The sequence below is a fragment of the Seriola dumerili genome, unplaced genomic scaffold, assembly GCF_002260705.1.
Source record: "Seriola dumerili isolate Sdu_G_001 unplaced genomic scaffold, Sdu_1.0 BDQW01000122.1, whole genome shotgun sequence".
Classification (NCBI taxonomy): domain Eukaryota; kingdom Metazoa; phylum Chordata; class Actinopteri; order Carangiformes; family Carangidae; genus Seriola; species Seriola dumerili.
The window spans coordinates 888760-901751 of NW_019174377.1; the positions used below are offsets into that span (position 1 = coordinate 888760).

At 28.6% G+C, this 12992-nt stretch overlaps 2 protein-coding genes across 2 annotated transcripts in view; one reads left to right on the forward strand and one right to left on the reverse strand.

The window, feature by feature from the left end:
• The window catches only part of mmp28 (matrix metallopeptidase 28), a 34490-nt gene extending 30576 nt beyond the window's left edge, over nt 1-3914 (forward strand). Inside the window, exon 9 of the mRNA XM_022748431.1 lies at nt 3781-3914. The gene's annotated coding sequence lies outside the window, so the exon portion shown is untranslated. The remainder of the gene's footprint in view (nt 1-3780) is intronic.
• Nucleotides 1-12981, reverse strand: part of LOC111224054 (protein FAM124B-like) — a 25216-nt gene extending 12235 nt beyond the window's left edge. The window contains exons 1-2 of the mRNA XM_022748429.1: nt 12784-12981; nt 12350-12393 (exon numbers count right to left, since the gene is read on the reverse strand). Of these exons, the coding sequence (XP_022604150.1) occupies nt 12350-12393; nt 12784-12854 (115 nt within the window). The 5' untranslated portion in view covers nt 12855-12981. The remainder of the gene's footprint in view (nt 1-12349; nt 12394-12783) is intronic.
• Between the last annotated feature and the right edge of the window lie 11 nt (nt 12982-12992).

The following is a 12992-nucleotide window of genomic DNA, read 5'->3' on the forward strand; positions in this document are numbered from 1 at the left end:
ATTTAAGGCCAAAAAAGTGAAAAAACTACATAGTATAGTATGGCAAAAAAAGTGAAAAAACGACATAGTATAGTATGGCAAAAATGGTGAAAAAATGGTATGGTATTTTAAGGAATAAAATCCTTTAAAATGTCATAATATACTACTGTACAAAGATGTCATTGTATATTAAGGCCTAAAAAGTTAGAAAAATGACATAGTATAGTATGAGAAAAAAATTGAAAAAACGACATAGTATAGTATGGCAAAAGTAGTGAAAAAACAGCATAATATAGTATGGCAATAATAGTGAAAAAATGGTATGGTATTTTAAGGGATAAAAACCTTTAAAATGTCATAATATACTACTGAACAAAGATGTCATAGCATATTAACACTTTAAAAGTGAGAAAAACGACATAGTATAGTATGGCAAAAGTAGTGAAAAAACAGCATAATATAGTATGGCAATAATAGTGAAAAAATGGTATGGTATTTTAAGGGATAAAAACCTTTAAAATGTCATAATATACTACTGAACAAAGATGTCATAGCATATTAACACTTTAAAAGTGAGAAAAACGACATAGTATAGTATGGCAAAAGTAGTGAAAAAACAGCATAATATAGTATGGCAATAATAGTGAAAAAATGGTATGGTATTTTAAGGGATAAAAACCTTTAAAATGTCATAATATACTACTGAACAAAGATGTCATAGCATATTAACACTTTAAAAGTGAGAAAAACGACATAGTATAGTATGGCAAAAGTAGTGAAAAAACAGCATAATATAGTATGGCAATAATAGTGAAAAAATGGTATGGTATTTTAAGGGATAAAAACCTTTAAAATGTCATAATATACTACTGAACAAAGATGTCATAGCATATTAACACTTTAAAAGTGAGAAAAACGACATAGTATAGTATGGCAAAAGTAGTGAAAAAACAGCATAATATAGTATGGCAATAATAGTGAAAAAATGGTATGGTATTTTAAGGGATAAAAACCTTTAAAATGTCATAATATACTACTGAACAAAGATGTCATAGCATATTAACACTTTAAAAGTGAGAAAAACGACATAGTATAGTATGGCAAAAGTAGTGAAAAAACAGCATAATATAGTATGGCAATAATAGTGAAAAAATGGTATGGTATTTTAAGGGATAAAAACCTTTAAAATGTCATAATATACTACTGAACAAAGATGTCATAGCATATTAACACTTTAAAAGTGAGAAAAACGACATAGTATAGTATGGCAAAAGTAGTGAAAAAACAGCATAATATAGTATGGCAATAATAGTGAAAAAATGGTATGGTATTTTAAGGGATAAAAACCTTTAAAATGTCATAATATACTACTGAACAAAGATGTCATAGCATATTAACACTTTAAAAGTGAGAAAAACGACATAGTATAGTATGGCAAAAGTAGTGAAAAAACAGCATAATATAGTATGGCAATAATAGTGAAAAAATGGTATGGTATTTTAAGGGATAAAAACCTTTAAAATGTCATAATATACTACTGAACAAAGATGTCATAGCATATTAACACTTTAAAAGTGAGAAAAACGACATAGTATAGTATGGCAAAAGTAGTGAAAAAACAGCATAATATAGTATGGCAATAATAGTGAAAAAATGGTATGGTATTTTAAGGGATAAAAACCTTTAAAATGTCATAATATACTACTGAACAAAGATGTCATAGCATATTAACACTTTAAAAGTGAGAAAAACGACATAGTATAGTATGGCAAAAGTAGTGAAAAAACAGCATAATATAGTATGGCAATAATAGTGAAAAAATGGTATGGTATTTTAAGGGATAAAAACCTTTAAAATGTCATAATATACTACTGAACAAAGATGTCATAGCATATTAACACTTTAAAAGTGAGAAAAACGACATAGTATAGTATGGCAAAAGTAGTGAAAAAACAGCATAATATAGTATGGCAATAATAGTGAAAAAATGGTATGGTATTTTAAGGGATAAAAACCTTTAAAATGTCATAATATACTACTGAACAAAGATGTCATAGCATATTAACACTTTAAAAGTGAGAAAAACGACATAGTATAGTATGGCAAAAGTAGTGAAAAAACAGCATAATATAGTATGGCAATAATAGTGAAAAAATGGTATGGTATTTTAAGGGATAAAAACCTTTAAAATGTCATAATATACTACTGAACAAAGATGTCATAGCATATTAACACTTTAAAAGTGAGAAAAACGACATAGTATAGTATGGCAAAAGTAGTGAAAAAACAGCATAATATAGTATGGCAATAATAGTGAAAAAATGGTATGGTATTTTAAGGGATAAAAACCTTTAAAATGTCATAATATACTACTGAACAAAGATGTCATAGCATATTAACACTTTAAAAGTGAGAAAAACGACATAGTATAGTATGGCAAAAGTAGTGAAAAAACAGCATAATATAGTATGGCAATAATAGTGAAAAAATGGTATGGTATTTTAAGGGATAAAAACCTTTAAAATGTCATAATATACTACTGAACAAAGATGTCATAGCATATTAACACTTTAAAAGTGAGAAAAACGACATAGTATAGTATGGCAAAAGTAGTGAAAAAACAGCATAATATAGTATGGCAATAATAGTGAAAAAATGGTATGGTATTTTAAGGGATAAAAACCTTTAAAATGTCATAATATACTACTGAACAAAGATGTCATAGCATATTAACACTTTAAAAGTGAGAAAAACGACATAGTATAGTATGGCAAAAGTAGTGAAAAAACAGCATAATATAGTATGGCAATAATAGTGAAAAAATGGTATGGTATTTTAAGGGATAAAAACCTTTAAAATGTCATAATATACTACTGAACAAAGATGTCATAGCATATTAACACTTTAAAAGTGAGAAAAACGACATAGTATAGTATGGCAAAAGTAGTGAAAAAACAGCATAATATAGTATGGCAATAATAGTGAAAAAATGGTATGGTATTTTAAGGGATAAAAACCTTTAAAATGTCATAATATACTACTGAACAAAGATGTCATAGCATATTAACACTTTAAAAGTGAGAAAAACGACATAGTATAGTATGGCAAAAGTAGTGAAAAAACAGCATAATATAGTATGGCAATAATAGTGAAAAAATGGTATGGTATTTTAAGGGATAAAAACCTTTAAAATGTCATAATATACTACTGAACAAAGATGTCATAGCATATTAACACTTTAAAAGTGAGAAAAACGACATAGTATAGTATGGCAAAAGTAGTGAAAAAACAGCATAATATAGTATGGCAATAATAGTGAAAAAATGGTATGGTATTTTAAGGGATAAAAACCTTTAAAATGTCATAATATACTACTGAACAAAGATGTCATAGCATATTAACACTTTAAAAGTGAGAAAAACGACATAGTATAGTATGGCAAAAGTAGTGAAAAAACAGCATAATATAGTATGGCAATAATAGTGAAAAAATGGTATGGTATTTTAAGGGATAAAAACCTTTAAAATGTCATAATATACTACTGAACAAAGATGTCATAGCATATTAACACTTTAAAAGTGAGAAAAACGACATAGTATAGTATGGCAAAAGTAGTGAAAAAACAGCATAATATAGTATGGCAAAAATAGTGAAAAAATGGCATAGTATACTGAGGGATAAAGATGTCATAGTATCGCAAGGCATAAAAATCTCTTACTATAGTAAGGAACAAAAATGACGTGATGACCCCTCCACCAGGGCACTAGGTATCCTTGTTTTATTTTGCTGCTTTCTTTTTAGGTGCTAGATGCAGGGATCAGCCTGATGCCCTACACCTGAACGTGGTGTGCTGCATAATGTCTTCCCCCTTGAAGTATTGGCTCTCTGACCTCCTTGGCTATCTCTGTGTCTGTCTTCATCATCACTCCCACATGCATCACAGACCTGATGGCAGTGTTGGCCTTTCTATTGTTTATTCAATTTCAATTATTTGTTGACGAACATCTCATTTTCCTTTTCTTGAATAAATCATTTGAAACTGTGTCTCCCATTTCTTGTTGTCGAGCCATTGAGCAGGCTGTGAAACATAAATATAGTAAGGCATAAAAAGTCATATTAAATGTAGTAGGGCATGAAAAAGTGAAAAAATGGAAAGGTATATTAAGGCAGAAAAACATCAGACTAGTACATTACTAATAGTAGTAGTAGTTTTTTCTAGATTAGTGGAAGTAGTAGTTTTTTTCTAGATTAGTAGTAGAAGTAGTAGTAGTTTTTTCTAGATTATTATTGTTAAAAGAAGTAGTTTTTTACTAGATTTTTAGAAGTAGTCTTTTTTTTCTAGATTAGTTGAAGTAGTGGTTGTTTTTCTAGATTAGTAGAATAAATGGTCGTTTTTTTCTAGATTAGTTGAAGTAGTGGTTGTTTTTCTAGATTAGTAGAAGTATTTTTTTTCTAGATTAGTAGAATAAGTATTAGTTTTTTTTATAGATTGGTAGAATAAATAGTAGTGTTTTTTCTAGATAAGTTGAAGCACTTTTTTTCTAGATGAGTAGAATAAGTAGTCTTTTTTCTAGATTAGTTGAAGTAGTGGTTGTTTTACTAGATTAGTAGAATAAATAGTCGTTTTTTTCTAGATTAGTAGAAGCAGTGGTTGTTTTTCTAGATTAGTAGACTAAGTATTAGTTTTTTTACAGATTGGTAGAATAAATAGTAGTGTTTTTTCTAGATTAGTTGAAGAAGTTTTTTTCTACATTAGTAGAATAAGTATTAGTTTATTTCTAGATTAGTTGAAGTAGTCTTTTTTTTCTAGATTAGTAGAATAAGTAGTCGTTTTTTTCTAGATTAGTAGAAGTAGTAGTTTTTTTCTAGATTTCTTGAAGTAGCAGTTCTTCTTTTCTAGATTAGTAGAAGTAGTTTTTTTCTAGATTACTTGAAGTAGTAGTAGTTTTTTTCTAGATTAGTAGAAGTAGTTTTTTTCTAGATTATTAATAGTAGTTTTTTTTCTAGATTACATGCAGTAGTAGTTTTGTTTCTAGATCAGTAGAAGTAGTAGTTTAGTAGAATAAGTAGTAAAGAACTACTTTTACTTCTACTAATCTAAAAAAAACCCTTATTCCATTCATCTAAAAAAAACCTACTACTTCTTATAATCTAGAAACAAAACTACTACTATTAATCTAGAAAAAACTATTAATGATACTAATCTAGAAAAAAACTGCTTCTACTAATCTAGAAAAAACTACTACTTCCAGTAATCAAGAAAAAAACTACTACTTATACTAATCTGGAAAAAACTGCTACTACTTCTACTTATCGAGGAAAAAAAACTACTACTTATTCCACTAATCTAGAAAAAAAAACCTACTATTAATTCTACTTATCTAGAAAAAAACACTATATAGAATTTTAAGGCAGAAAAATACTAATGCATAATGATGTCATACTATATTAAGGCCTAAAAAGTGAGAAATACGACAGTTTAATATGGCAAAAAAAGTGAAAAAATTACATAGTATATAAAGTATGGCCAAAAAATAAAAAGGCATAGTATTTTAAGGGATAAAAACATTAAAAAAGTCATAATATACTAAGGTATAAAGATGTCATAGTATATTAAAGCCTAAAAGGTGAGAAAAACAACACAGTATAGTATGGCAAAAAAAGTGAAAAAACGACATAGTATAGTATGGCAAAAACGGTGAAAAAATGGTATGGTATTTTAAGGGATAAAAACATTTAAAATGTCATAATATACGACTGCATAAAGATGTCATTGTATATTAAGGCCTAAAAAGTGAAAAAACGACATAGTATAGTATGGCAAAAAAAAGTGAAAAAACGACATAGTATAGTATGGCAAAAAAAGTGAAAAAATGGTATGTTACTTTAAGGGATAAAAACATTTAAAATGTCATAATATACTACTGTATAAAGATGTCATTGTATATTAAGGCCTAAAAAGTGAGAAAAACGACATAGTATAGTATGGCAAAAAAAGTGAAAAAACGACATAGTATAGTATGGCAAAAACGGTGAAAAAATGGTATGGTATTTTAAGGGATAAAAACATCAAAAACGTCATAATATACTAAGGTATGAAGATGTCATAGTGTATTAAGGCCTAAAAAGTGAAAAAAACGACATAGTATAGTATGGCAAAAACGGTGAAAAAATGGTATGGTATTTTAAGGGATAAAAACATTTAAAATGTCATAATATACTACTGTATAAAGATGTCATTGTATATTAAGGCCTAAAAAGTGAGAAAAACGACATAGTATAGTATGGCAAAAAAAGTGAAAAAACGACATAGTATAGTATGGCAAAAACGGTGAAAAAATGGTATGGTATTTTAAGGGATAAAAACATCAAAAACGTCATAATATACTAAGGTATGAAGATGTCATTGTATATTAAGGCCTAAAAAGTGAGAAAAACGACATAGTATAGTATGGCAAAAAAAGTGAAAAAACGACATAGTATAGTATGGCAAAAACGGTGAAAAAATGGTATGGTATTTTAAGGGATAAAAACATTTAAAATGTCATAATATACGACTGTATAAAGATGTCATTGTATATTAAGGCCTAAAAAGTGAGAAAAACGACATAGTATAGTATGGCAAAAACGGTGAAAAAATGGTATGGTATTTTAAGGGATAAAAACATTTAAAATGTCATAATATACGACTGTATAAAGATGTCATTGTATATTAAGGCCTAAAAAGTGAAAAAACGACATAGTATAGTATGGCAAAAAAAAGTGAAAAAACGACATAGTATAGTATGGCAAAAAAAGTGAAAAAATGGTATGTTACTTTAAGGGATAAAAACATTTAAAATGTCATAATATACTACTGTATGAAGATGTCATTGTATATTAAGGCCTAAAAAGTGAGAAAAACGTCATAGTATAGTATGGCAAAAAAAGTGAAAAAACGACATAGTATAGTATGGCAAAAACGGTGAAAAAATGGTATGGTATTTTAAGGGATAAAAACATCAAAAACATCATAATATACTAAGGTATGAAGATGTCATTGTATATTAAGGCCTAAAAAGTGAGAAAAACGACATAGTATAGTATGGCAAAAAAAGTGAAAAAACGACATAGTATAGTATGGCAAAAACGGTGAAAAAATGGTATGGTATTTTAAGGGATAAAAACATCAAAAACGTCATAATATACTAAGGTATGAAGATGTCATAGTATATTAAGGCCTAAAAAGTGAGAAAAACGTCATAGTATAGTATGGCAAAAAAAGTGAAAAAACGACATAGTATAGTATGGCAAAAACGGTGAAAAAATGGTATGGTATTTTAAGGGATAAAAACATCAAAAACATCATAATATACTAAGGTATGAAGATGTCATAGTATATTAAGACCTAAAAAGTGAGAAAAACGACATAGTAAAGTATGAGAAAAAAAATGAAAAAACGACATAGTATAGTATGGCAAAAATAGTGAAAAAATGGTATGGTATTTTAAGGGATAAAAAACTTTAAAATGTCATAATATACTACTGTATAAAGATGTCATTGTATATTAAGGCCTAAAAAGTGAGAAAAACGACATAGTATAGTATGGCAAAAACGGTGAAAAAATGGTATGGTATTTTAAGGTATAAAAACATTTAAAATGTCATAATATACTACTGTATAAAGATGTCATTGTATATTAAGGCCTAAAAAGTGAGAAAAACGACATAGTATAGTATGGCAAAAACGGTGAAAAAATGGTATGGTATTTTAAGGTATAAAAACATTTAAAATGTCATAATATACGACTGTATAAAGATGTCATCGTATATTAAGACCTAAAAAGTGAGAAAAATGACAAAGTATAGTATGGAAAAAAAGTGAAAAAACGACATAGTATAGTATGGCAAAAACGGTGAAAAAATAGTATTGTATTTTAAGGGATAAAAACATCAAAAATGTCATAATATACGACTGTATAAAGATGTCATTGTATATTAAGGCCTAAAAAGTGAAAAAACGACATAGTATAGTATGGCAAAAAAAAGTGAAAAAACGACATAGTATAGTATGGCAAAAAAAGTGAAAAAATGGTATGTTACTTTAAGGGATAAAAACATTTAAAATGTCATAATATACTACTGTATGAAGATGTCATTGTATATTAAGGCCTAAAAAGTGAGAAAAACGACATAGTATAGTATGGCAAAAAAAGTGAAAAAACGACATAGTATAGTATGGCAAAAACGGTGAAAAAATGGTATGGTATTTTAAGGGATAAAAACATCAAAAACGTCATAATATACTAAGGTATGAAGATGTCATAGTATATTAAGGCCTAAAAAGTGAGAAAAACGTCATAGTATAGTATGGCAAAAAAAGTGAAAAAACGACATAGTATAGTATGGCAAAAACGGTGAAAAAATGGTATGGTATTTTAAGGGATAAAAACATCAAAAACGTCATAATATACTAAGGTATGAAGATGTCATAGTATATTAAGGCCTAAAAAGTGAGAAAAACGTCATAGTATAGTATGGCAAAAAAAGTGAAAAAACGACATAGTATAGTATGGCAAAAACGGTGAAAAAATGGTATGGTATTTTAAGGGATAAAAACATCAAAAACATCATAATATACTAAGGTATGAAGATGTCATTGTATATTAAGGCCTAAAAAGTGAGAAAAACGTCACAGTATAGTATGGCAAAAAAAGTGAAAAAACGACATAGTATAGTATGAGAAAAAAAGTGAAAAAATGGTATGGTATTTTAAGGGATAAAAACATTTAAAATGTCATAATATACGACTGTATAAAGATGTCATTGTATATTAAGGCCTAAAAAGTGAAAAAACTACATAGTATAGTATGGCAAAAAAAGTGAAAAAACGACATAGTATAGTATGGCAAAAATGGTGAAAAAATGGTATGGTATTTTAAGGAATAAAATCCTTTAAAATGTCATAATATACTACTGTACAAAGATGTCATAGTATATTAAGGCCTAAAAAGTGAGAAAAACGACATAGTATAGTACGAGAAAAAAATTGAAAAAACGACATAGTATAGTATGGCAAAAATAGTGAAAAAATGGTATGGTATTTTAAGGGATAAAAAACTTTAAAATGTCATAATATACTACTGTATAAAGATGTCATTGTATATTAAGGCCTAAAAAGTGAGAAAAATGACATAGTATAGTATGGCAAAAACGGTGAAAAAATGGTATGGTATGTTAAGGGATAAAAACATCAAAAACGTCATAATATACTAAGGTATGAAGATGTCATAGTATATTAAGGCCTAAAAAGTGAGAAAAACGTCATAGTATAGTATGGCAAAAAAAGTGAAAAAACGACATAGTATAGTATGGCAAAAACGGTGAAAAAATGGTATGGTATTTTAAGGGATAAAAACATCAAAAACATCATAATATACTAAGGTATGAAGATGTCATAGTATATTAAGGCCTAAAAAGTGAGAAAAACGTCATAGTATAGTATGGCAAAAAAAGTGAAAAAACGACATAGTATAGTATGGCAAAAACGGTGAAAAAATGGTATGGTATGTTAAGGCATAAAAACATTTAAAATGTCATAATATACGACTGTATAAAGATATCATTGTATATTATGGCCTAAAAAGTGAGAAAAACGACATAGTATAGTATGGCAAAAAAAGTGAAAAAACGACATAGTATAGTATGGCGAAAACGGTGAAAAATGGTATGGTATATTAAGGCATAAAACATCCAAAATGTCATAATAAACTAAAGGTATAAAGATGTCATAGTATATTAAGGCCTAAAAAGTGAGAAAAACGTCATAGGATAGTATGGCAAAAAAAGTGAAAAAACGACATAGTATAGTATGGCAAAAAAAGTGAAAAAACGACATAGTATAGTATGGCAAAAACGGTGAAAAAATGGTATTGTATTTTAAGGGATAAAAACATCAAAAATGTCATAATATACTAAGGTATGAAGATTTTATAGTATATTAAGGCCTAAAAAGTGAGAAAAACGACAAAGTATAGTATGACAAAAAAAGTGAAAAAACGACATAGTATAGTATGGCAAAAACGGTGAAAAAATGGTATTGTATTTTAAGGGATAAAAACATCAAAAATGTCATAATATACTAAGGTATGAAGATTTTATAGTATATTAAGGCCTAAAAAGTGAGAAAAACAACAAAGTATAGTATGACAAAAAAAGTGAAAAAACGACATGGCAAAAATAGTGAAAAAATGGCATAGTATTTTAAGGCATAAAAGCATCAAATAGTCATATTATACTACTGTATAAAGATGTCATTGTATATTAAGGCCTTAAAAGTGAGAAAAATGACATAGTATAGTATGGCAAAAAAAGTGAAAAAACGACATAGTATAGTATGAGAAAAAAAGTGAAAAAACGACATAGTATAGTAAGGCATAAAAACATTTACAATGTCATAATATACTACTGTATAAAGATGTCATTGTATATTAAGGCCTAAAAAGTGAGAAAAACGTCATAGTATAGTATGGCAAAAAAAAGTGAAAAAACGACACAGTATAGTATGGCAAAAAAATGAAAAAATGGTATGGTATTTTAAGGGATAAAAACATCAAAAATGTCATAATATACGACTGTATAAAGATGTCATTGTATATTAAGGCCTAAAAAGTGAGAAAAACTACATAGTATATAGTATGGCGAAAAATTAAAAAATGGTGTGGTATTTTAAGGGATAAAAACATCAAAAACGGCATAATATACTAAGGTATGAAGATGTCATAGTATATTAAGGACTAAAAAGTGAGGAAAACAACAATATAGAGTATGTCATTGTACATTAAGGCCTAGAAAATGGGAAAAATTACATAGCACATTATGGCATAAAAACATTGAAAACGGTATTATACTAAAGTATAGAGATGTCATAGTATATGAAGTCCTAAAAAGTGAGAAACACGACATAGTATAGCATGGCAAAAAATAGAAAAAATGGCATAGTGTATTAAGGCATAAAAATGTCAAAAAACGTCATAGTATAATAAGGCATAAAAACGTCAAAAAAATGTTATATAAAAAGTCATAGTATGGTAGTAAGGCATGGAAACGTTAAAAGAGAGTCATAATATAGTAAGGCTTAGAATATTATAGTATATTAAGGCATAAAACAAATAATTTAAAAAATGTCATAGTATAATAAGGCATAAAAACGTCAAAAAAACGTTATATAAAAAGTCATAGTATGGTAAGGTATAAAAATGTCATAGCAAAGCGTCAAAAAAAGGCCATAGGCATAAAAGATCATACTTTAAAGTAAGGCATAAAATCGTCATAGTATAGTAAGACATAAAAACGCCAAAAACCGTAACAGTACAGTAATGTATAAAGAGTCATAGTATGGTAAGGTATAAAAATGTACATATGACGTGAGCGTTCAGTTGTATTAAGCAGTTGACTTGGAGACGTAGCTTCTTGGAGGGCCAATTGGAATGATCTAATATGACTTCACTCCAAACAGTGCGAACGGGTTATGCCTTACTATACTGACTCTTTTATGCCTTAGTATAGTGCAACTTTTTATGCCTTTTAATACTATCACATTTTATACTATGACTATTACTTATGACATATATATGACTTATATGTCCCCCTATAAGAGGATAAATTATTATGATATATACATCCTCTGGACATAAAGATATAAGTTCATAACATATATGAAATACTCTCTATGAAATACTAATAAAGTAAAATGCAAACAACATGCTTATTAAAATTCTATGTTTGTATATAATTTCCTTAATAATTTCTTCTTAAATTTAAACATGCATGTCTATCTTTTATTTTTATATATATAATATGAACATATACTAACAGGTTTTGGGATGGATATCTATTTATGAAATACTCTCTATGAAATACTAATATAGTAAAATGCAAACAACATGCTTATTAAAATTCTATATGTTTGTATATGATTACCTTAATAATTTCATCTTAAATTTAAACATACATGTCTATCTTTTATTTTTACATCTATAATATGAACATATACTAACAAGTTTTGGGATGAATATATATTTATGTAACATGTGTCTATAATATAAACAGACAAACAGACATATATGTCAATATTTGATATTGTTCCAATTTCGAAATGTTTTAATACGCAATTTTTTTTTACATATATAGGATATACTTTCAATACATATAGGATTGTACTTCATATGTACATATATTTCATATATGGAAATTTAACATATATATTTCATTTGCGTATGGGCACTGCTGACGGTAAATTCAGATCTTATATGTTAATAAATCGTTTGGTTGACGGGGTTGCGGGGGTGCGGGGTTGTTGCGTCCCTGCCAATGTTGAGACCAAACTTACGCCCTTGCTTACTGCCAGTTGATGACATCCTGCTGCAGTCAGATCTAAAGAAGACACGAAATGAGAAGCACATGAGTGATTACCTCCCAGACACTTTTTGGTTTAGACTGGCTGGTGGAAAGACAAAAATCTGTCTCCATCTTGTGGTGGCTGGTTTGGAAACCTGCCCTTTTGCTTTGGTCACCATGACAACACATTATCTGTTGTTAGCTAACCTAAGCTTAAAAAGTCAATTTATGAGAAAATATCATGAAGAGTGCAGCAATAACAAGAAGTTGCACTTAAGTGGTAAGATGTTGAAACAACACTTCAGCTGCTGGTTTGAAATGTCAGCCCTTTCTCATTTTTCTGTCTTGGACTAAACTAATTTCCATTGTGGCTGCGGTTACACAGCGAAGCTAATGTTAGCCCGGAGCTAACGGTTGTTGACTCACTCGGCAGTCTCAGCTCCGGAGTCCACGTTTTCATCGTCAGCTCTCTTTAACTCCGCCGTTCCTCGAAACATCGCCCGGTACACACTTTCACATTTGGCCCACTGTTCCGGACAGAAAGTTTGAGTGGTGTTTGCAGCAGCAGTCCTGGCTGAGAGTGAAAAGCATCCTGTTGGATTTCTTTCCACAGCCTGCTTTTAAAAAAAATGGGA